A 26,761-nucleotide genomic window follows, 5' to 3' on the forward strand; every position below is an offset into this window, starting at 1 on the left:
TTGAAAGTGGAGTCCCGGGTGTATGAATGGCTGAATTTAACCGACGGCGAAGTAAACTTTTCCAATGGCCACCTGTAACCCCGATAGCAAAGTGAACTTCACAACGCGGACACCTGTTACCATGTACCAATGAAATCCTGTTACAATAGACCAGTAATCTATTATAATCTATACACACGGCGGTGTAGGCGGCAAAGGTATTCTAAGGGCATGTTGACTTAGCTACAAGTGGACGTTACAAGTCAAGGCCTAAATAACAACTGACCTGTATTTGCATACCAACGGCGGCCACTGACCTAGAAACCAGCCAATCACTCATTTGTACAAGAAAAGAATTTGGTCATCTTCATGGATATTTTTGTAAAAAGTTGAAAGTAGTAGATTTTACAAAAAAAACCCTTTAAATTAATGTGGTAAAAAGCACTAACTTTTTGTTACAAGTTCGTGCAAGTGTTAAGTGTCACCCACAAAGTATAATGGGATAACCCAAGAGTTGGCACAACAAAAATGGCGGTGTACGTGTGGACGTAGTGCTCACGGTACGTACGTGCGTGTTTACATGGATCAGAGTGTGAGAAATCTTTGGACAGTACTTTTAAAATAGAAAAGTAATGAGACTCAACTCCGCGTGGCAACATCGGCGGAAGAAGGATGAATGCCACGTTTACTATGAAAGCCGGCGGCAAGCTGGAACCGATTGTACCGCGACGACCCAAAACACCAAAACCTCAGATTCAAGAGTTGTCCAGGGCTAGAACGACACTCGATGGCGCTGACCGCAGCAAATCCCCGTCAAAAAGGGAAAGCAAACTACAGAAACGACGCAGACCAAAAAACCCAATCACGGTCGAAAGTTCAAAAGCAAAGTCATCGTTAGAAGTGTTAAGAATCGCTCTGAAGGAGTTGGGTTGGGGATGGAAGGAGGTATGTTAACACATTTATGCATGTTCTGTGATTTCCGTTTAATTTCCCACTGTCGATTAAATTAACACATTAAATTGAACGGTACTGACACAAACGTTGAGTGCTGTGACGTGATATACTGTTATGTTTAGTCCTGTTTGCAGACGGTACACGCGTCTCGGAGAAGGAAGGGACGACTTACTCTGTCTGCAAGCAGGACTAGACTCCGTCGTGTTAAATAAAAATTACAGTGCGACAGAATCTAGTGTTTTGATACAATTGAATCAACGTTAATGGGTTTTCAATAATGTTAACACTAACCTCAAACAGACCTGTGCGTGTGTGTACAATAGTGCTACATTTTTACCTGTTTTACTCCTTCGCATAGAATCACAATTACCTGACACGGGTTATTATTACATATGCATAATTCTGACCTCAATTACACGTTTAAATTACCAAATAAAGTGTAAAATTAGTCAACCACGATTTAATACATGGGTTTCAATAAAACACACATTGACAACTAAAATGAGCGTTGTTATTCAAACTGAAATAGCTATCTATTTCCGAAACCTTTTAATTTTTAATCTTGTCAACGATCTCAGAAATGAAGTGTTTAGATTGTTTCATCTCATAGACCAGTCCTGTACATTTAATGTAACATCTAAAATCTCTCCCAACCGTACTAGTTTGTAAAAATTCACTCATTCTCAATGTGAGATATCAAGGGAAAAATAACTACAAATGGAAGTGAGATTTATAATTTTATGTAATGTTGTTGCTAAATCAGGGTCTTCACTGTAACTAAGCAACTAGGGATGTTAATTTACTTAACTAATTTAATTAGCTTAACAACAAATATAATTTTGATTAGCTGCAAACCTAATGGTCCATCAGTTCAAATATCAACAGTAAACAAAATGTGTCACCATGGCAACCAGTGTTTTAATCTTCCAAAAACTAGGACAATGTCAGCTTTTGATGGCAAGCTTCCAGTCTACTCAATGCTGTGAGCAATTTAAAGCCATTATTGTAAATTTTGTCTGATTTCTAACCCTGTGTCAACACACATACCTGGAAACGTTTTTGTGTTTCTGTGGTTGTCATGGCAATGTGTGTAATATCAAAATATGTGGTAATGGTTGCCTACAATACAGAGAGACAACAGATATGGAAGTGTAAAAGCAACCAAAGTATGTCATTAATAAGTTTGTATTAGTGAATCCATGGTCATTAGTGAGTTAAGTAAGTCATTTATTTGCCCATAATGTGATGAATTATATAGTCTTCAAATAGAAATACCACACACAACATTCAACTATAGTGTTGCAGTGAGGAGAAATAATATGTGATTGTGATAAAATATTTATCAGAACAGTAACAGGACTTTTAAAGGCCTAGTTTTGATTAGGATTAAAATTCATAGGTATGAGAAATAGTTGTTTAGCAAAGCCCTACATTTATAGTTATAAAAAGTTGGCCCAAAGCTAAGTAATCTGTATCTACATGTAGAACTAATCACGATAGCCCCACTGGTGAGATAACATTAATGTGAATACCTGGGATTGAAACCCTGGCCTGTAAACACAATATCTTTTTAAACATTGACAACATTGTGGTACTTACAGTTTATAATGGCTGACATTAGACTAGTGAATTCAACCACCACCTTTCTTAAGTATGAATTTGCCAATTTTGTATCATTGGTCAAAATTTTGGTGTCAGGTTATAGACAGAGATATTTTATGTGACATCTGAAATAATGTTGAAGTCTGTCAAAATTTACAACAAAACAATAATTTTTGGATATATTTTTGGCGGGAAAAATGTTTTGGTAAAGAAGGGGTTGAAGCTTGTAAGTTCCTTGTTGCACAACACTAGGGTAAATGAAACATAAAAAAAGCCAAATGATTTCAGAATGTATAGATAAATAAATAAATAAATATTTTAATGAATAAAAAATGACTTGCATAAAGATTTTATCTGTGGATAAATTATTAAAATTTGACCTGAAAGAAAGTGTACTGTAGTACCAGCAGTTGTACTTTGATTTGTGAATTAATGTTACCTCCAGAAAATATTGTGTGACAATAGGTTGAATATCAGTTACAATTTTGACAATATCTTCAGGTTGAAAGGAACTACTCTAGATTAATAATTCGACTTTTTGGAAATTTTGGAATGAATAAATAAAGATATTGAAACAGTTGTACACCACTTCCTTGGCAACCAGTGTGTTGTAGGAAGTGATACATATTTGTATAGTATGTATGTGAATACATGTGACTGATTTGGTGCCAGGTTGTAAACAGCGCCAAATTGTGTGATATGATAAAAATAATGCTGAAATTGGTCCAAATTTTGCTGTTAGAGATTTAAAAAATTATGTGGTTCCTATTATGTTTGATTTTAGAATAAGAAGGTAGGTAGATTAAAAAAAATGTATATATATATATATATATATTTTTTTTTTACAATAAAATCATGTATCAAAGATCTAGAAAAGAAATGCAATAGAAATAATGAAAGCAAAGTTTACATCTTGTGAATACACACTTTTTTAAAATTAATATTAAGGCAACTTAAATAGACCTAGCAAAGAATTGGGGAATAATACACGTACATGTAGGTGTGAAAAACAGTTGTCTGACAGAGCTGTAGAAAAAATTACAAAAAATGATCCCATGTAATCCTGTGGCTCCATTGATACACGTATCTTAATTTTATTCAAGCTCTGTGGCAAATACAGCGAGAATTTCAAAATATTATGCAGATTTCACACAAAAAATAATGCTATCAACAAATCTGTGACGTGTTCCACAGGCACTCACAACTGGCAGTGAGCTCGATGGGGGTGGCGGGGGGGGGGGGGGGGGTGATATTCTTTTCACTAAACTTTGCAACATTGTATAATCAATCTATACTGTAGCTATCAATCAAATATTGCTGCCTAAATGCTTCACAGAATACTGGACAAATGAGATCTTCGCTGGGCCACAGCACAGTGCAAGTTATCAATATTTATCACTCAACAAAAGCACTTTACGTTCTTCATTGAGGGGTAATTTACCACTATAGGTTTTCAAATTCAAATCTTTGTCTCCCTGAGTTTAGTTCAGAGTACTTTTCTCTCTCCATTACTTGAGTGTCTTATTGTTATTTGTTCTCATTATGGGTGTCTAATGCTTTCATTAATGAAGTAAGAATTCTAGTAATGTGTTTGAAGTGACCGGTTATGTCAAAGTTGAGAACATAAAAACCACCTGTTGGAGTCCTATTAGCAGGTGTATTTTGCTATGGTGATAGACTTCAAGTTCAAGGTTGTCTATCTGTTGCTGGCGTTACAGTCGTAATAGCAGTAATGAAACAATATCTTTAGAATTTTTGTTTTAAAGTGGCCATATGGATGAGCATGGGGTATTTATTTTGGATTTTTCATTTTGTAAAACAATTTTATCTGGCTTCCTACTTGAAAAAAACAACAGGGGAAATAACATTGACAAAGTCTGTGTTTGTAACTCAATAAATTATGAATAAGGTGTAAAAATATATATGTACAATAACAAACTTTTTACACATTTTTAAAATAGGCTTTTTGCAATGTACTGAACTTATCATAACTGATAGCCCGTGGAAGTAACAATTGGTATTTGAGGTACCATTTTCATAGTTTCAGAATATTTTGTTTCATTTCATGAAGATTCTTGACCTGCAAAACAACCAGGTTTGAAGTCCACAAATAGCAAGTGATGGTTTAGTATACCGATATATACTTCAGGTACCTTTAATATGCAGCAGAAGTTACCCCTTAAAAAACTTTTAACTCAGGCTTCTTCTCCTTTTAAAGGGAAAATAGCAAAAGGGGCTTCTACAGGTTTTATTCAGAGTTTTTTGTAACATGGAAATGTAGCTAAAGCACAAGGTACATGTATGTGAGTCAATATGAATGAAAGTCACAGTGTAAACAAGGGTTGTTTACTCCACCAGAATGTCCACCATTGTTGTATGTCTGTCTATGTATGTAAGGGATTTTGATATTTGTAAGTACACAAAGTGTATATTGTGGAAAGGTTGTCAATTCAAATAGATACATTGTATAGGTTGAGTTATTTTTACCCTGTTATACTCAAGGTCTAAAATCACAGTGTTTATTGTAGACTTGTTAATAGCCTGGTAGCAGAGAATCAAGTAAAATTTGTATTGTTTTGTAACTTGATTTATTGCAGAACTGTGGTGAATGTATGATATGTTGTGTCATGCCATTTATCAGTCATGACTCACAATTTAAAAAAAAATAACATTTTTAAGTTTTGAGAGTGGTGGGTGATAGGATGGTACATGTATGCTATACTTTGTATCTTACAGACTACATGTATTTGGTGAAACACCATCAAAAATTAATTTTGATCAACTTATTATTGTGTCAGTTTTTCATAGCCAATAGCTTAGAGGAAAAGTGTCATTTTACAATCATCTATTGTTTGTTTGTGTGTGTGTGTGTGTGTGTGGGGGGGGGGGAGCTTTTATTTTCTTAGTGCTTTTCAAAACAACTGTACAAGGTGCAACATTTTGAAGCTTTTGTAAGCAAATTGTGAAATTTGTCATTGTTTTGCCAATTATATGGTTAACTAAATTGACATTTGTGTTAATTGTTGTCTTCTTCAAGAGTAAACACAAAACTTGATTAGTGTTGCTTTAAGTGAAATACAAGTTAGCTTTACAAACATCATGTTGATTCATTTTTATGAAAATTATGATAACTGTCATCATTTCAGACTAAAATTTTCTCTTCATTTGCCAATGGTAATTATTTTGACGATTCAAATCCAAAATAAAGATGAATTAAGCCAAAAATTTGTAAAACCAAAAATTTTTGTTCCAATAATTTTGGTTGGAAAAGAGAACAATTTTGATATCAGTTCATCAGTAAAAAATATTTCTTTGCATCTGATGAAAAATGAAGTTGAAATAAGCCAAAAAGTGACAGAGAAATGATTTTTTGTTACATGTAAATGTTCTACACCAGGAAAAGCCAGGTAGTTGAGGGGTTGAGTCGGATGTTCATGTTGTAACTCGTACATGTATGTACATGGCATTCTGCCAAATACACGATGTAATTTGTCACCTGTCCAGTCAATTTAATTCTTGTTGGTAGTCCATTAAATTTGATTTCAGGCCAGACACTTCACATCATAAAGGCTGACCAGTCTGCCCTGGAGGCCAAAACGTGACAAAACCAGCAGACTACTTGTAAATTGTTATAAATGTACCGGGACCCCCTGACATGTTTCATATCAAGAATTGGAGCTTAGCCTATACAATGTAGTATCGTGTAAGATGTATATAATGGAGATTAAGTTGTTGAAGGCAACACCCTGTACCCTACCCTTCTGAAGTTTCACCTTTCACTTTTTGTTTGGTCTTTGAATTACAATAAACCCTTTGGAAGTACTTAAGCAGAGAATTTGTTTTTCAGTTTGTGATTTCAACCAGATAGGTGACTTTTGATCAGTGGTATTGTTGACTTACTTTTCAACAAAAATTGTTAGTGTAACTTTGACAACCTTTTCCATACAATATAACAAAATACCAAGTATGGGATCTACTGTAACCTAGCTCTCTGTCTGTCTACCACATATTCTTTGAGCTTTGTACAGAATAAGTCAAAATTTGTCTGTTGGTCATGCAGTTAAAAATAGACACAAAGTCCAGAGTATGAGTGCACTCGTGCATGATACTTTTAGTTCGTAAGGCCAATAAAAAAGAAATTGTTTCTGGTCAGGGCATTCTGCTCAAAGTTGGGTGATGATGCAATACTTTACTCTTTTTTTTTAAATTAAAATTTTTTTTTAAATTAAAATTTTTTTTTATTTTTTTTTTAATTTTCACTCAGTTTGCTAAGACAGTCACTGATCATGCACCTTGAAGAACTTCCTTTTCCTTTACAGCATTTTAGGTTGAATGTTTATACATTCAGTAGAGGTTGGGTAAATATCAATTGCTTGTTCTCCTGATATTAAATCATCTCCATCACAATGACAATAGATGACAGGAAACAGCGATGAGGAAAAATAGGGAATTTCAACTACATGTACTGATGTACATTCCTGATCTTTTTTATCTCCTCCACTTGCTGTCACACTAAAAATGAAAAACTGATGCACTGGTATCCAAGTGACGTGCACTTTTTGGCCAAATCATTCTTTTATCAATAGAATTTAGATGCTTTAAAAATGAAGAAATGACATCAATTGATTTTCCAGTTCCAAAAAAGATGCATTGCATGAGAGGACAATACTTTTGTTGTTACGATATAGACTTGTTTTGTCTTTTATTACTTTTGGCATAACAGTTTCATTGTAAAATAATGGAAAGGCGTGATGACCTCTTTAATTATGAGTGATTTTATAGAACAATGATTTAACAGCATCAAGGATTTTACTTGTAAATCCACAGTATGGTCAGGTGACAACCATTCCCCTGTTGTTGGTTCCAACATGTATTAAGCATGTCTTCCTAAAACACCTTGTATTCTTTACTCAAATGGGTTTGCACAGGTCTATTGAAGTTAATAGATGGATACTGTGAACTACTTTTACCCATTAATTCCTGTACTATATGTATTTCAGTGATAAACGATAATTCTTTCACTCAGATATTTGTTTGAAGAGTCGCCGTCGTATCCTAATAGTTTAGTACCTGTAATGTGAAATGTCACAATTTTTTCTGATTCCTTGCAATATAGGACATTATTTTTATTTTTTTAAATTGTTCAGATTCAAGAAATATAGGGTGCTTTACCAAGACTCTCGCCACTGGGGACTCTGTCTACAAGACCACCCCAACACAAGAGTCTGGGGAAATGAGATTCCAACTCGTCCGCACAGGAAGTAGGTATTAGAGCAGTGCATGCTGGGGAACATTGTAGGCTGAATGATTTAGGTAGTTTTGTGACAAGTTATCACTTCTCAAGTGAGTGATACATCTAAATTACAACAAACAGACCTCGTAAGCCCATTTTTTGTGACTTTTGAAGAAATGTACTGTGGAACTGTTGGTGCGTGGTATTTGAAACATGGTTTCCCCAGACTTTCATCTGGGATGTCTCGTAGAAGAGCCCCCGAGTGGTGAGAGACTGGGTAACCAAGATTAGGGTGGGTTGGGTCATGATGAACAGACAAATAAATGCATTACACATGTACTTGTAGCTGTACCAGGAATATTTTTTTTTTGGATCAGTGGACCAACCAAGAGGGGGGGGGGGGGGGGGGGGGGTTGCACTGTTTTTATGGTGTGGACCCAAAATCCAATTGAACTTGAAGTCTATCACCATAGCAAAATACACCTGCTAATAGGACTCCAACAGGTGGTTTTTATGTTCTCAACTTTGACATAACCGGTTACAACAACAAAAAATTGTTTTATTACTTTATCATTATTACAGCTTGAACAGCTTTCTCAAATGATATGTGTATTGTTTATTTTAGTTACTGAAAACATTTTACTTTCTTCTATGATGGTTCTGAATTGCAAACCATAGTTGTAATAAGTTGGGACTTCATAGAAACTAATATTGTGTTGATATGTAGTTTATACAACAGTACGTGTACATGTTGATTCTGTGCTACTCTCTCATCCATTCATGGACTACATTTCCAGACAGTTTGTATCAAGGACAATATTAAGTAATGTACATGAATATATACTAGCCATTGGCACAGTTTAAAAGTTATTTGACTGTCTGCGTACTAGCCAAGGGTGCAAGGCATATATTGTTCTTGTTGTTCTGTAAAAATCATTGCATGAATGTGTATATTGACTCACAGTTCCATACCATGTACCATGATTTTGGAGAATCCTGCTAACAGCAGATTTCCACCATAATTGTTACATGTACATGTAGTTGGGACCCCCAGTTACAGAGAAGGGATTAAATCCGATAAAATTTGCATATTAATTTCCATACCAGGTGTATGATGTACAGTATGTACCATAATTTTGGTTGGGAACTCCAGTAACAGAGGAAGGAAATGTGGCAATAAGTTAGGTGGGGATCGATTGATACAAAAATACCTTACAAACTAGGGTAGATGTTACTTAGAAACTTAGACAAAACACTTTATTAAGGGATGATCGATCGACACACAAGCTCAAGTAGCGAACACCGTTCATTTAGGTCAAAACCCCCCTCCACCCTCCTCCTACATGAATCTTTGCAAGTGCGACATCACATGTTTTATATGATGTAACCTATGATGAAAACTGTTACAATAGCACAGTTACACCACTACGATCAATTGTAAACACCACATCTATACAACCAGAAACCCTGAACCATATCTCACATTAGAAGTAAATTTTTATCAACACATCAACAGTAGTCAATACAAAAGCTGTTACCATTGAAGGAGTGAAAATTTTCTGTCAAAATTTGGTTAGAAGTGTGAAAATGAAGTTCAGCAATCGCATTGATGCCAGACCCCCTCTCTCCCCAATAGGAACAAAGTTCACTGAGTGAGTGTGTGTGACGTGTAATTGTCCCTAACACTATACACATGTATTAAATTGTTTTGACAACCACTCACAACAATAGATATTAGTTTTCATGAGTCTTATAGATTATGTTGTAAGTTGTGTATTGACCATAATGGTCTGAGACTCTGAGTGTGTAAGTTTCAGAAAGTCCTGTGAACTCATCGTAAATATAATGACTTTTTGTGATTCATTGAAATTCCATTAATACAGGAAATCTTCAAGTATACACAATGCTATTGTCATTATTGTATAATTGCTGGGTAATGAAGTTTTCTTCATCCTTGGTGGTCATGCAGGTGAAAGTTGTTGCCATGCAGGAAATTATCTAAGACAATAACTATACATCATAGTGTGGTTAGCAACGTAGTATGTTTATGTTCCAGAGTATGTAGTTAAGCGAGTCATTGTGCTTAAAGGCCCAACATTCAATCCCAAGTTGTCACATTAGGCAACATTCAATCTCAAGTTGTCACATTAGGCAACATTCAATCTCAAGTTGTCACATTAGTGTTATATGTAGCTTTTAGATTTGACAATTATTTTTCTTCTGGAAAAACTTTAACTTTACAATGTATATGTCTACAAAACAACTATTTTTCATGCCTAAAGTTTAATTGTAATCTGACGCGAGGGCAGAGGGTGTGTGTGTGTGTGTGTGTGTGTGTGTGTGTGTGTGTGTGTGTGTGTCTGTGTGGGGGGGGGGTAGGGGTAGGGTAGGGTAGGGTTTTATTTCCTGTTCATGAACTCTGGATATTTGCCATCAAATGCATATAAACTGCCCATGCCTTTTTCATGCAGTCAAAGGTATGCATCAACATTATAATATTGCAAGTTTAATTGAGGTTCTCAGTATATATGAAGTATTTTCATTTGAATAACAATATAAACTCTGCTTATGTCGCTTTAATGGAGTCATATTTCTTATTAACTTTACAGGTACCATACAGTAGGAAGAGTTACACAGCAGAGTGTGATATATACTGGCATGGCATCTCATTTGCTGATTCGGAAGCTCCTTTGTGTTCAGGAAAAGTTAACAAGTTTCCAGGTAAGGTTTTGAGCGTTAGCAAAGTTAAGTTTCTTCTTGTAGATATAAACATTGACACTTGTTATATTGATATACATGTAGTACTGTTAAAATATGAATTAATGTGTAATAGAAATGGTATATATAATTGTAGTGTTGCTATTAAAGCCAGTGTACATTTGTAACACCTTAAGGGAGTTTGAACACTGTTTCCAATAGTCAGTCTCTCTGTCTCTGTCGCTGCCACCAATCCACTCCCTTTCTTCCTCTCATCTGTCTCTGCATGTCATTGTTTGTCTCCCTCTGTCCTATTTTTCTACCCTCTAGCCCATGACTCCTCTCTCTTTCTCACATCCGTCTGTCTCTCTTCTGCATGTGTGCACTGTTTTGCTCTATATCATCCCCCGTGTGTGTGTGTGTCTCTCTCTCCCTCCCTCCTTCCCTCTCTTTCTCTCTCTCCCTACCTCCCTCTTTCTCTCTCTCCCTCCCCACCCTCTCTCTCTCTCTCTCTCTCTCTCCCCACACACACACTCAAATATACATACAAAATTATAGCATATACTGTATTCAATTCCTGTATCTTTCTAGTGCCATGATGACACCTACATGTATATACAGTAACTTCAGTGTAAACAAGACGTCATAACCATAAATTGTTAGTAGATCGTGATAACAACACAGATTGATAGACTTAGACAATGAAAGACAAAACATCAGGAAGTCAAGTATTGACTTGTACGCCAACAGGTGGAATTAAAAAATGTCATGTACGTAGAGAATGGAAAGTGCAATGACTTATTGTGTGAATCAGCAGACACTCAGGGGTATTTATTAAACTCAATATCAATTCCAGTGGGATTGGGTCATTTCATGTGTGACTGTAGTCAGTCTCTACTGCAGGACGTAATCCTCTCACCATAAAATCAATCTTTACATTGTGTCTGTAAATGGCATTTTGTAAAAGGACTGGTTTTCTAGCTAGCTGCAAGGTTACCTGCTAGAGCATTTATTGTGTGGTCTTCACACAGTTTATGTCATAACGTGATGGGGGGTGATCACAACAGTGCTGCTCAATAGAGCAGAAAGGTTACACATTAAAGATACAATACCAGTGTACCCCACCCAGTCTTAAAGTACCAGGAGTACCATATCTTTCACAGTTAAGACCACCACTGAACAATTGAATTTAAACAGTGTGCTAATTAAGGTATCACACAATTTACTGCATTTTACACTCACACAATTTTGAACTTTAAAGAAAAGTCCAGTCAGGATTATTTCTGCCTTTAGTACATGTCATTATTAATTACTGCTACTACTGAATTTGCTTGATAAAATAGCACCTTGGTAACTTACTCAACTTTGAAATCTTGTAAGAAGTCGTACTGCACTTGACATGTGTTCAGCTATTATGTGAATATCCTGCAAAGATTTATGGGAAAACCTCTAGTGATGACAAATTGTGTTTGCCAAGACAAAGAGATTAGTGGAAAAATGATTGAGTCGGCTATTGTTGAAGTGAGAATAAATGAGTACAATATGTCATAAAATTTGTATAATTCAGTGTACATTATGTGCAGATGATGTTATTTCAATTCCAAAAATCTTGTGGCTCTAGGAAAATATGTTCCTCTAGTGTATACATAGTTTTAGTCATGCCACAGTTTATTGAGCCTCATTTATGATTAATATAATACATGTACATTATTGTCATAGGTTTAAATGATTCACAATGAAACTTGTAAATCCTCAAATCTCGCATTCAAATTAACAAATTTACTCCCAAAGTTTAGCATGTCATTGGACAGAAGTAAAAGCTACAACATATTACGACTCATTAAAATGACAAAAAGCAGTTGGATATATAAAAACAGTTTTAGAAGCGATTGTTTGGTTTTAATATATCTGTAACTGTTTGTGAGATTGTAACAAATCAAACAATGTGTGTGTCGGTTAATACAGTACACATCACTCAAAGTAGTTGGATATATAAAAACAGTTTTGGAATAAGTGATTGTTTGGTTTTAATATATCTGTAAGGTTTGTGAGATTGCAACAAATCAAACAATTGGTGTGTCATGTAACACAGTGCACACATCACTCATTATGGAGTTTGACTTCCTAGTAGTGGAGGCCATAGAAATGACTCCAGAGATAACAGCTCACCCCAACGATATGCTGCCTTAGCTATTCTTCTTGCAACGGCAAAGGGATTATAGGATTCTGTTGGTGATAAATTATTATTTTATGTTAACAATATACTTAATCCATGTTAATCCCTGTACAAAATGTCTACAGATTGAACTGTTTTCTTGTATTTACAATATCGGGTCCAGTCATCAAAACATTGAAGTGGAAGGTATACATACATTGAAAGATTTATTTAAATATACCACAGTAATACTGTAGATATCTGTATTGCCTAGCAACTGAGTGATCTTACAACAACCAGCAGTTCCAAATTATAGAAAATTATATTACTATTAAAGGGAACACAACTGCAGGAAGTCATCATGTAACAGGCATTTTGGGTAAATTTTGGGTCTTCGAGATTTATTTCATGATTCGCATCACATTCTTGATGTGTCATTGCCAAGAAACACAACATTGAAACTTGTTCCACATTCATTGTTCAGTGGAGGTACTTTCCATGGACACATTGTCATGAGAGCCTGCAGCCTCACATATGTAATGGCGGAACATAAATATTTATGACTCTATAAAGTGCAAAGTATTACTTTCAAATAAAAATAGTCATAAATTAATATGCATGTCTCATGTACGTGACTCAGTGACTCCCATGAGACATTACATGTCCATGGCAAGGACTTCCACTGAACTATGGGGGAGGAGCAAGTTTCAAGTTGATGTTTCTCAGCAATGAGTGTAATGTATGTTCTGTAAAATCAGAAATGATCTCCAGAACTCAGAGTTTATGTAATTGCCTTAATTTAAATCGCTTTATCATATATGGTTCCTTCCTTTGAAAATTTAACCCCACATTTAGTTCATACATGGATGTATTTGTATCTGACAAATTTTTTGACTAAGGGATTTCTTCTGAAGCATCTTCTTTCGTGAATAGTTTAAATTGGAATTCTATTACAGAACATGGTGTGTACAGACTTTTTTATATGCATATACAAATTGCATATTATTCTCATCAATATCTAAGTTGATATGTAGCTACATGTATATGTATGTAAGTATAAAGATAGATTCCTGGCCAGTTGTACCTTTGTAGATCCGTGCCAGTGGTAATAATTGTAAAAACGCTTTGTGCACAAACTGGAAAAGCGCTGTATAAAACTAACATTATTATTATTATTGTAAAACTTGACATTTATATATATATATATATATATATATATATATATATATATATATATATATATATATATATATATATATATATATATATATATATATATATATATATATATATATATATATATATATATATATATATATATATATATATATATATATATATATATATATATATATATATATATATATATATATATATATATATATATATATATATAGACACACACACACACACACACACACACACACACACACACACACACACACACACACATGTAGTATAATTATAGTAAATCTTTATTTTGTGAAATTCTATGCCACCGGCCCATAATACAATGTACAAACAATTTTAAGCACATGACAGGAAAAAATATTATGTACAATATTCAAATTTGTTATGTTTTTCCATATTTTAATTCATTGCGTGAAATACATACAACTAAACTTTTGTATTAAACAATTATTAGGTGTCAATAGGTCAAGGAATCTATGTGCACAATGCAGCTCAAAAAAGAATTTGGATTTGAAAAATTTTAAATTTTGAATTTAAATTGATATTCAACAGGAATGGTGGAGATAGTCCGCAAAGTATCACTGACAAGGATTATGAATCAGATGAGTATCCTATTCCCAGATGAGTACAACTTCTATCCCAAGTCATGGATACTTCCGGAACAATTCCACCACTTTGCCGCCGAAGCTGCTACGCTGCAGAAGGAAAATCCCAAACAGAAACAGTTCTTCATCGTCAAGCCAGATGAAGGCTCACAAGGAGAGGGAATATATTTACTGAGTAATCCACATGAAGTTACGACGATAGGACTGGTACGACCAGCAGTCGTACAACAATACGTCTCAAATCCGTTACTGGTGGAGAGGAAGAAATTTGATTTACGAGTTTATGTCGTTTTGACAAGCCTTGACCCGCTAAAGTTTTATCTATGCAAAGAGGGCATGGCGAGATTTTGTACTGAATCCTATCAAGCTCCGTCCAATAGAAACATGAACCATGTGTATATGCATCTGACGAATTACACGTTAAATAAACGGAGCGACAACTTCATACATACCGATAACGTTGCCAAAGGAAGTAAACGTACAATGACTAGCATGTGGGTGTATCTGGAAGAGAAGGGATTTGATTTAAAGTCAGTCTGTACGGAAATAGAGAAGGTTGTCTGTAAAACAATACTGGGTTTGATTCCAGAGTTGAAAGTTCAAAGTCATGCAGAGCTTCCACCAGGAAAACCTGGACCATCTTGTTTTCAGGTAGGCTTGGTTTTATTTCAATCTGATTAAAATCTGATGTAGAGTACACAGCGCGATTTCTTTTTGGCTGTTACGTTTACTGTCGCTTGTCTTTGTGAGTGCATGTTACATACATTGTATGTGCCAACAGTGCCATGTTCTCTACATCGGATTTTAATTAGATTGGGTTTTATTTCATTCACATATACATGTGTATATGCCAAATGTTGTGATTCTCAAGATTACATGTACTTTCCGTGAGCCCCCACTGAGCAATTCTTGAAGGGCTATCTCTGTTGAATTGTCTGCACACAACAACGTCTTTATTTTATGTACAAGAAAATTTCATTCAAATTTGCATAAATATGACACATCATTGAGGGGGTGACATATCTTTGATAAAAACTATGGGTTTTCTGTTTTATTTGGATTTTAATTTCAATAATATACATGTATGGTGTAGTTTATCAAAAATTTTGGTGAAAAGAATTTGATGTGTTATTGAATTGAACATTTGTTCCAAACACAAACTTGAAAATTGTACCTGAAATTCATTAAGACGGAATTGTGCTGTTAAAAATTTCAAGTACAATTTTCAAGTTTGTGTAACTGGAACAAAACGCCAATTTGATAATATGATTTACCAACACAGATGAATTTTTGCTGTTATTTCCCAACATGATAAAGAACCAAAAGCAATTTATGAAACGGCCTACGTATATACCGTACATAATATACTGTCATGTATGTTTGTAATTCTGTAGCTAATGTAATTTGTCACGCAATTGCTTGATTCTACAGCTACATGTATAATATTAATACTAACGACAGAAATAGATAGTAAAAATAATTATTTGAGTCAGTAGATTACTTTGTTGTACATGAAAAAGTCTAAAATACTTGTATGTATTTAGGATAACTTAATGTTCCTTAGCTAATAGGGATGATTACACAATGTTGCACAAGTTCAATCAATGAACATTGTTCGTTTAGGACAAAACCCACTCCCTATGTTCACTGAGATGGTGGGTAAACATAATTATCAAAATATTGCCGAAAACCCAGCACTGTATGTCACATTAGAACTTAGAAGTAAAGTTTTATCAACATCTCAGTAGTAAATACAGAAGCTGTTATTGAAGACATGAAAGTTTTTGAAATTTGGTTAGAGGTGCAAAAATGAAGTTTAGAAATCACATTGACTCCCTACTCCACTAAATGAGTGAAGTTTGCTTGTGTCACATACTGCGATTGTCCCTTATCTAACCGAAACAATTCAATCAATATAAATCAGCTTGAAAATGTAATCATTGTCATGACATCACTGGTAAATTCTAAGTTAATCATCTTTCTCCCAACTTGTTGCCATGACTGTACATGTACCGGTAGACAATGTCGACAGTCCAGACACGTTTATTCTTGCCAGAGAGGGCACTGCTCCATAAAATATTAAGGGTGGGCGGAAATGAATTTTTTTTTTATTTTGATGTCGGAGCTGACAGTTTGGGTAATGAGAGAAAAAAAAGGTCATCCTTACATGATTCGATACCATGTTGGCATCCAGACTAACAAGTCGACTACATGTACAGTGTACCACCATATTGTTTTGTAAGTTTATATTAACCCCTAATTACATAAACCTACCTCAGCCATCATTACTCAGAATTTACTGGTTTCTATTTTACACTGATTTATTTCGGTGCAAACAGCATTTCAACTGAATAAGCTAAACTACATTTAGAGACAAAATAAATACCTGTTAGTAATTCACTGATCTCTTAAACATGGTTAAATCAATAAATATTGATTACTAAGAATCATGGCCATATCATTACAATCTATAGGTAGTCATGGTCTTTGCACACAGTACATCAATATGATATGCACAGCTGGTCCGATTCCCAGGACATACCACCGGGTGGTAACTGTTGACCATACCAACAGTAATCCCATTTATTGATTTCTTGTTCCTTCATTTGTTTACCTAATATCAATTATTCAGTATTTGCATCAATAAAACAATAGGACTGGTTCATTTCCTTATAGGGAAGGTTTTGAAACACTCGGCCAAGTAACATTTTAACGCAGCAGACGTTCTGTGTACGTTACATTTTTGAAGAGGCACAGCTCCGTTAGTTTAAGTAATTATCAGAATTATAATCGGCTACTAGGATTGGACTAAGATTAAAAATTATTATTATGATAGAATGTTGTCTAAAAGGTACGACATTCATACTTGCTAGCAGCAAGGGCTGAAAAACAACATATCTTACAGTCTTACCGATAACTTTTCCTCTACTCCAACTACATGTACTGTTAAAAGTACTTTGAATTATGGCGATAACAAGTATTCTCATTTTGATATTCAAATACATGTGTGACATCATGTGACCTTAAAGTGGCCATAGTGATGAGAATTTGGATTTTTAAGTTAAAATACAATTTTATCATGCCTTCCTACTTGAAAAATGTGAAACAACATAGACTAAGTCTGTGTTTGTATTAAACTCAATACAATGCAAAAAAGCTGGGAAAAAAATGTGTAAAATGTCTGTTATTGTACGTACAATGACAGACATTTTACACATTTAATGATTTATTAATCTTTTGCTATTTATTGAGTAACAAACATGGACTTGGCATATGTTGTTTCGCATTATATATTTTTCAAGTAGGAAACCATAATAAAATTGTTCTATGAATTAAAAATCCAAAATAAATACTAAATCCTCATCACTATGGGCACTTTAACACGTAATATTTCTGGTACCAAAAAATTGAGAAAAAACTTAATCTTGGTATACCATATCATATCCCTTGCTGGATGCTAATGACACATGTACATTTATGTATCATAAATGTGCTGTAGTAGTGGTGATTTGCACCAAGTAACCATATATGTAATATTAAACTTTACTTACTGCACACTATGTTTTTCTACTTTGAAATACAATGTGAAAGAACATATGTCAAACATTGATAATTTGTAAAATGTTATTATTGTACATATACATGTAATAACAAACTTTTTTCACACTTTTCATTTTTTTTGCAGTTTATTGAAATACAAACAAGGACTTGGCGTATGTCTTTCTGCATTGTATTTTCAAGTAGAAAAATATAGTAAGGTTATTTTATATATAAAAATCTAAATAAAAACCCATTTGTCATCCATATATGGCCACTTTAATTTTATCTAACACTGCAATGTATAGTTTTAAAATTGAAAAACAATCACAATTAATATTACAGACATTTTACATATAAATCACAAATAATTATTTCTGTCTTCAGATTTTGGGATTGGATATTTTATTGACATCAGATATGAAGCCCTACCTGCTAGAGATCAATGCCAACCCAAGTTACAGACTAGACTACGACCATGAAGTGAGTCCTGGATTGTTTGAGACTCTACCTAGTCCTGTGGATGAAGAAATCAAAATCCCACTCGTGAAAGATACTTTGAAACTCGTCAAACCAGTGAGAAGAATAACTTGTCAGTCTACGTAAGTAGATCAAAATTCTTTGTGGTATTGTCTGCTTAGGGACTATTGCACAATGTCACACAAGCTCAATTAAACGAATTTGTTAATTTAGGGGGAAGGAGGTTCTGACATCATTGTGATTGCTGAACTTCACTTTTGCACTTCTAACGAAATTTCAAAAACCTTCATGCCTTCAAGGAACAGGTACTATATTTACTACTGAGATGTTGATAAGTTGATTAAAATTTACTGCTAATGTTATATACAGTGCTGGGTATTTTAATTTGTTTGCGATGTTTTTACAATCAATCATATTAGTGTGGCCACTCATGGTTTCACCATGGTTTACATCATGAATAAACATGTGGATTTGGCTCTTGTGAATAATTAATTTATGGTTTAGGGAGAGGAGGTGGTTTTGAAAGCAAAACTTGGTTTATAACTGAACGTTTGTCTTTCTTTGTGAATTCAGGAGTGCATCCGCATCGGGTAGACCAAGTAGCACTGACCCAGATGATATTACACTAGAGATGTCAGAGTTACAGGTCAATGGCTCAACTAAACGTGGCAGAAATAACAAATCAACAGAGTCCTGCCTAGAAGAACTTTTCCCAGCCAAGTACGGTGAACAGTATGAATTTGTCAGGATCTTGGAGAGGATTGCTTATCTCTTCAACCACTTCTTAGGAATACGTGGCTCATTGCGGATTGGCCCTACTGGATTCCGTACATTCACCAGGTAGGGTTACTATAGACCAGTTTGATAAATAGCGCCCCCTAGCAGTCCATACATCAAAATGAATGGAAATCAAGTATGTCATCGCCAAATTGTGTGCATGTGGTGATATGGAGCAGAAACATTCATTCAATATGGTTTTCAGGTATTGAAATTCTGTGCCTTTAACCTGATAAAATGATACAATAGACCATTTTGATAAAGAGCGCCCCCAACCAGGTGTGTACAGTAAGTAAACCATTATAACCAAATTGTGCATACAAGGTTGTTTTGATAGCGACAGCAACATCAAACGGTCACTTCATACATATGATAATAAAATTTGGTTGTCCCAAGGTAACAGGCCTGTAGGCATTTCAAATTCACCATTTTATCTTGCATTAAGTTTTTTTACTGCTTCTATTTGATGCGTATATTGTGTATTGTATTGTATTGTACTGTGTATGGCACCAAACAGTAAGTTTTGATCTGGGAAAAACATGGGTTTCCACGTTAACATTATTATTTTTTTGCCACACTAAATGTTGCTTCGATTAGAAAAATGGAGTATTTAGACTAATTTCTACTGGGTTTTGCCATTACATATTATTCATTGAGAGGTTGTGCATTTGGCTGTTATTTTAAATAGGCAGAACACATGATGAAAACTTAAGAAAAAAATTGTGTGTCATTACAGGAGATGTAAACTGTGTGCCAATGGTCTGACTACAGCGTCAATTGATATACTATACATTGACATGGCACGGAAATGGAATGCACTCAATCCAGAGGGTACGGCGGGTCTGTGCTTTGATGGATTCATCGAAGCGTTCTCCATCATTGCACATCGTAAGTTCCGTGGTACGAGCCTACAAGAGAAGGTAGTTGCACTCCTTGACCTCTGCGAGTGTCACTTGAACTCCGGTATCATCTGGCCACCTCCGCGAAGAATGCGTGTGCGAAGATTACCCAGGGTGCAAGACAGCGAGGAATATTTACGAGTGCGACGAATTATGCAGATGGAGAACTGACATATGTCGTACTATAAGTTTCTATAATTATACACAAAGGGAAGTCACTTGCCGTTATTTTGAATGAACATATCATGTACAACAACTTGTTTAACGCCATGGCCTTGACAAAACGTTCTAGGTATGTCAGAATTGTTTTTTTTATCGTAAGAAGAGTTTTCACCTTGATGTTCAACCTTTTCACCCCGATTAACCCAATTGATACAACCTCATCCCTATTCTCGATTATGGAATTGGTTCAGTTTACTGTGACGGGTGGGGTGGGGGGTGGGGACAGAAGAAAGAAAAAGGAGAGAAATATTCCCCAGGGTTTGTAAAATTATAGTTATTTATGGTACATATAATACTAAACTCAATCAATCCAGCAGTCACTCAGGTTATTAGTTACCGGGTACCTTCAACACAGTAACCAATTCATATTGCAAACAACTCCTGCTCTCTTGGAATCCTTCATTTGATTCTGAGAGTTGCCATGGAAATGTCATTTGTGATTTTGCAGTTTTTATTTCATTTTTGTGAACTGTTATTCTTATAGTCAGTAAAAATCATTGTGAGTTGATGTACAATACATAATCACAGTGAAGCCATATATTTCAGCAGTACATGTAAACTATGCCCAACTTCAAAGTGTCTCTGAAGTACCCAATTACATGATTATAAATAAGCATTGTTTAATTAATTATTTTATTCCAGGGGAAGATTATTTTATAACCTTTGTCAGGTGAATTATGGAGAAATATTAAGAGGAAAATTCTTTTTTTTTCTGTGATAGTATTAAAGGTTACTACAAAATATCATATTGACATCAACTCATTACAACTCATAACATAATAGATTCACTTTACTTGGGTGTTATGGGTTGTAAATGAGTGTTTCACACAGTGGAATCAATTTCACTTGGGTGTTATGGGTTGTAAGTGGTTGTTTCACACAGTGGAATCACTTTTACTTGAGTGTCTCTCACAGTGGAATCACTTTTACTTGGGTGTTATGGGTTGTAAATGAGTGAATCACTTGACTTGGGTGTTATGGATTGTAAACCAGTGTTGCACAGCAGAATTGCGTTACTTCAGTATCATGGGTTGTAAACCAGTTTTGCCCAGTGGAATATCACTTGACTTGAGTGTTATACAAATGTAGGTTGCAACAAATTATCACCTAATATGTGAAACACGTGTTTACAATGCATAACTCTCATTTGTATTGTATCAAGTGTAAAAGTATACAGTTCTAGTTACTTTAATTATGTGTATAAGACTAGTATGTGGCAAACTATACTAGATTTCATAACTAGAATTTACCACTACTGGGGCTTTTCGATGAAATTTTTGTACCATTTATATACTGCCATATTAACCTTCAAAACCAAAATCCCAACTGAGTCAGTCCCTGTTTTTTCATTGTTTATTTTCTCAATACTGAAAATGTAGTTTTCAACTCATTTTGCAGCATGTGTGTACTTCCTAACGGGAAGTCACTGATCATCAATATTCCATCAGAGTTGTTAGTGTTTCTATTACAGAATCAATAGGTGTCTCATTATTTATGCATTGATGGGTCAGACGAGGTCACTGCATAGACTTCCTAGACTAATGTGTACATGTAGTAGAGGTCATTGTCATGACAACCAGACATGTATTGCCAAGTGTACAAATAGACAAGTAGCCATTTGTTATGCATTCAAAAAATTGTTTGAGTTTTTTTTATTTTGTTTTGAAAGATTTATATTAATTTTACTTAATATATTTTTCTTTGCCCATGGAGGAGTCGATGTTAGGGGTAGTCTTAAGTTGATAGTTGTCAAAATTATTTCTGAGGCCAAAGACCATTGCTACATCCTGTGTCATTTTGGTTTTTACCTGTGAACCGATATCTTGCGTCAAATGTACTACAGTCACACTTTCTGTACCAAAGTATAGAGGTAGGTTACTGTTGCAGACAGTATTAAAAAATATTGATGGTCCACAGTCACCAAATTGTTTGGGAAGCATTTACCTTTTTTAAAATTTGGAAGTTTTTATGAATTGTTTTGTCTGTTCATCAGTGTTAGTGTGTAATAAATTGTAAACAGGCTTGTAATTTGATATATACATGTAATTACATTAAATGTGTGTTCATGTATTACCTAGTAAAGGTTTCATTACAGGGCATTCACCATGATCTTGCACTTCCGATAAGTAACAAGATGTGGCATTAAGTTCTGTGAGACTGGCCACATGGTTTATGCTCTACTACAGGGCATTTGCCATGAGCATGCACTTCTTATTATTGATGCTAGTCTCACTGAACTTTATGTTTCATCATCTCATCAAAACTTCATTCGTAGGGTGTCAAGGCTGTACAAGAAATGTACATGTAGGACATGAGAAACGTGAAGTTATCTTTTTCTCTAATCCAACCATAGAGGGCAGTCTTTAAGAAATGCCAATTTTTGTCATATTCAAGATCTATAGAGTTGGTCAGGTCATATGAAACATGGAAGTAATATTGGTCTTTTGAGAGAGAGATAAGAATGACATAGAGGGCCTCATCACTGAGTGATAGAGAAATATGGATAACATAAAGGGCCTCATCACAGTGGTAAAAGAGTAAGAATACAGACATGCCTATGCTTGCCTAAGATTACTAATATTGAAGGTTTTTGTGTGTGAATATATTTGAATAATTTGGAGGGACTGAATTTCTGAAATGTCAGTTCTACGACAGAATGAATATTATTGTTAAAAATCTAAATAGTTTAAACTAGTTTCACTGGTCCAAACTTTATACATTGTGTGTAATATATAGCCAGAATATCTGACGGATAGACATCATGTTAGATGTAATACTGACTGTATTTCAGTCAGTTTGCAAGCAAACAACACAGTACAAAGTCAGCATCTATATTAATGTACATTATATTATTTTCATTTAATAGAATATTGCAAGTCAACTCTGTATGACAAACTTAGGTCGGAGACAGACAGACAGGTAAAATATATTTACTAAAATGATGAAATGTTTATAATACTGACAAACATATACTACATGGGAAATATATAAGTTTTAAGTATAGACTTGATTTTAACTAGAAGCTGGGGAAATGAAAGGTGTTGTTATAAGAAGTTTGTACTCTATTAATGTGAATGCCCACATGGTATCGAATTACATAACGAGAGATCTTGAGATTGAATGAAGGATAGCTAACACTAGACTAGTATTCTATTAGATGTACCGATATGAGTTTGAGAGATATCAAAAAAGTGGTATTACAATATTCAATATGATGACATATGGCAGATATTGTTAGCTCGCTCTAGTTATGCAAATGGTATTTTTCAAAGTATATATTGAGAAAATTCATTGATGGACAAATATTATGGTATCAAGTACTTCTCATGCAACTCATGATATATGAACTCATCATGGTTCACAACTTTGTATACGAGAGAGGTGTGGATGAGCGTATTCAAGTGTGTTGTATATGCGTAGCATCATCGTCACATGATTCGAAGCAACCCATGCATTCTGTATCAGACGATGCTACATCAAAATGGCGGTCTACATGTAACTGTAAATACATGTTAAGTTTTTGTCATTTTTCTTCTATGAAATGTCATATTTTATATATCAAAGTTCAGAAGCATACACTGTAAACTAATTGTTTGGTTTTTCGTTTGAGTGGTTGCAGGAAAAATAGCAAAAATACCGATATGTTTAGAAAACGAAGTCATGTGTTTGGCATTCTGGCCAGAAGATGCCAATGTGTGTGTGCACATTCCAATGTCTTTCACATGTACGGTCAAAACTTAATACATTGTGTGTAATATATAGCCAGAATATCTGATGGATAGACATCATGTCAGAGATATACAATGTAATACATACTGTATTTCAGTCAGTTTTCAAGCAAACAACACAGTACAAAGTCCACATCTGTATTAATGTACATTATATTATTTTCATTTAATAGTATATTGCAAGTCTTTGTTTTTAGTACATTGGTCAACTCTGTACATGTACGCATTCTAATGTGTATTTATAAACCTCCTTATTTCATTCTAAAGATGCTGCACACCATTGAACAATACAATTCAGTATCAAAATTTTCTCCAGGAGGAGAAAAGGGGTGGGGGGGGGGGGGGGATGGCTCATATATAGAGTCTTGCAGAAGCAACTAGTAGGATACATAGTAGGTTTTCCAGGGGGAGGGAGGGGCAGGAAAGTGGACAGGAGGGGAGGGGGAGAGGCCTATGTGTACACGCCTTGTAAAATCAAGTATAGTATGCACAGGTTCTCCAGTGGGAGGGGGAGGAAAGGAGAGGGCAGTAGGGGGAGAAATTTACGTATAGGAGCCATTTGTTAAAATCAAATATAGTATACATACATGTAGGTTCTCCATTGGGGGAGGGTGAGGAATGGAGACAGGAAGAGAGGGGATTATGTGTAGGGACCTTGCATAATTAATACAGCAGACTCTTCAGGGGAAGGAAAAGGAGAAAGGGAGGAGGGGGGGGGGGAAAGGGGAGGACAGGCTATGTATAGAAGCATTGTTTAATTAAGTAGTCATAAACATAGCAGGTTGTTATAATGTAAAATAGTCCAATTTGGTTACTACTCATAACTGTGTGTGGCTTGTGCAATATACCCATGTGTGTGTTTACGCTGTTGCACTTTGTACAGGGAGATTTGAATATATAATAAAAATCCGTCCATATATGAAAAAGGTGGTATTTTTCTATAAATAATATAATAAGATTTTTAAGGGAAATACATATTATTATATATATGTAGATGAATTTGTATTTTACTTATTATATTCAAGGTATCAATCCTAATTAGTTTTGTGGTACATGGTTAAAGTCTGTGACCCCCTTGTTCCTTATCACAACCAAGATCACAGCTTTGTCTAAAATACAGTTTGGTCAATATCATTAAATCGGACCAATTGTCAATCGTACTTCCTTTTGAAAACACCACTTAGTGAGAGTCTGGGTGCTTGATAATGTGTCTGTAGTAACTGCATGGTGTATCTGCAATGTTAGTCTAGTTCCTGTACGATAGAGTTACGACGACTACGATTATCTCCACTCAGTACGTATAGTCAAAGGTACCAATAAAACTGTCAGTCTGGCTATTAAAACCATCTGCTGGGCCAAGGGTAAACAACGCATGTCAGTAGTAATCCATCACAAACTGACAGGCAGTTACTTCCTTTAGACAATTCGTAATTGCAATAATATCTACTACCGAACTCTACCTCCAGCTAAATCTCATGGGGATGAGATATGAATGCTGTCAGGGGTAGCACAGATTTCTGTGCTAGAGTAACGACTTTGACTATACGGTGAGTGGAGATCATCGTAGTAATCATAACGCTATCGGATAGGAACTAGACTACTGTAATGTTGTTTCACTAAGGTGATAATCAATGAAGGTTACCTGACAACACTTTCAAGACCAAAAACACTTGCTCTTTATCTAAGACAAAGAACACAACATCTACAGCATTCTTCAAAACAATATCTTCACAAAATAACCGATGACAACGAATGTCATCACATTGTAACTCTATCTGTATCAAATATATAATCACTATTGATACATGTTACAAATGGTATTCAATGCTTTCACTAACTGACAAGAGTCAAAGGAATGTAATTGACAACTGGTTCAATTATAATCATGTGGCATTTACTGCACGTTGCACAAAACTGTGATCTTGGTACACAAATCAAATACAAAATACTATAGGAGCATATACAGCAACATGAGGTGGTTTGTATTTAACTCAGGTTGATTTTACTGTACATTTATTTTTAGAGGGAAGTATTTGCGTTCGGATTTGTTTTCTGTAAATCTTTGTGTGTTATCTATTATGAATTTTTGTGTTTGGGAAAGTGGTATGTGTTAAATAAACCATGGAAATATTAAAATAAGTAAGTTTTGTTTTGTTTTTTATTGCTTGTTGATTTTGAAATATGGAAGGCTATTACAGTACAGAATACAGCAGGTCCACACTTCAAAACTCTGGTATCATGCATTGCCTGTGTGATGATAATCCTTTTTAGGATGTTTACACAGTATAGAAGTAGAACTAAAAGACACACTAATCAGTTACTATAGCAACAAAAATAACTTTCCTGATCAAATTGTACCTTGTGGTGTACAGGAATGGTTTGAATTAATGATGAATATTTCTAAGAATGTTTAGTTCTTCCAATATCTTGCAAATATGTGTGTTTGTGTGTGTGTGTGTGTTTGTATGTCTTGCTGTGTGTGTACTCTAGAATATCTCAATTCTTCCAATATTTTGCAAACGTGTGTTTTTGTGAATGCCTGCATGATTGTTTGGGTACTGTACATGTGAAAAATTAAACATCTTAATTCTTCAAATATCTGACTGTGTGTATACATGTATGTTTGCATGTCCATGTGTGTGTGTGTGTGTGTGCGCGTGCGCGCGCATGCCATACTGTTATGTAAGTGTGTAATCCTACTA

General features: G+C 34.8%; 1 protein-coding gene across 1 annotated transcript; it reads left to right on the forward strand.

Annotated features, from left to right (window-relative positions):
* The first annotated feature begins 651 nt into the window (after nucleotides 1–651).
* Nucleotides 652–20,337, forward strand: LOC144441518 (tubulin polyglutamylase TTLL11-like). Its single transcript, XM_078131101.1, has 6 exons — nucleotides 652–924; nucleotides 10,378–10,489; nucleotides 14,364–15,067; nucleotides 18,341–18,555; nucleotides 19,007–19,273; nucleotides 19,947–20,337. The coding sequence occupies exons 1-6, from the start codon at nucleotides 652–654 to the stop codon at nucleotides 20,278–20,280; spliced, it is 1,905 nt and encodes a 634-aa protein (XP_077987227.1). The 3' UTR covers nucleotides 20,281–20,337.
* Nucleotides 20,338–26,761: the final 6,424 nt, after the last annotated feature.

The sequence above is a fragment of the Glandiceps talaboti genome, chromosome 10, assembly GCF_964340395.1.
Source record: "Glandiceps talaboti chromosome 10, keGlaTala1.1, whole genome shotgun sequence".
Lineage (NCBI taxonomy): Eukaryota > Metazoa > Hemichordata > Enteropneusta > Spengelidae > Glandiceps > Glandiceps talaboti.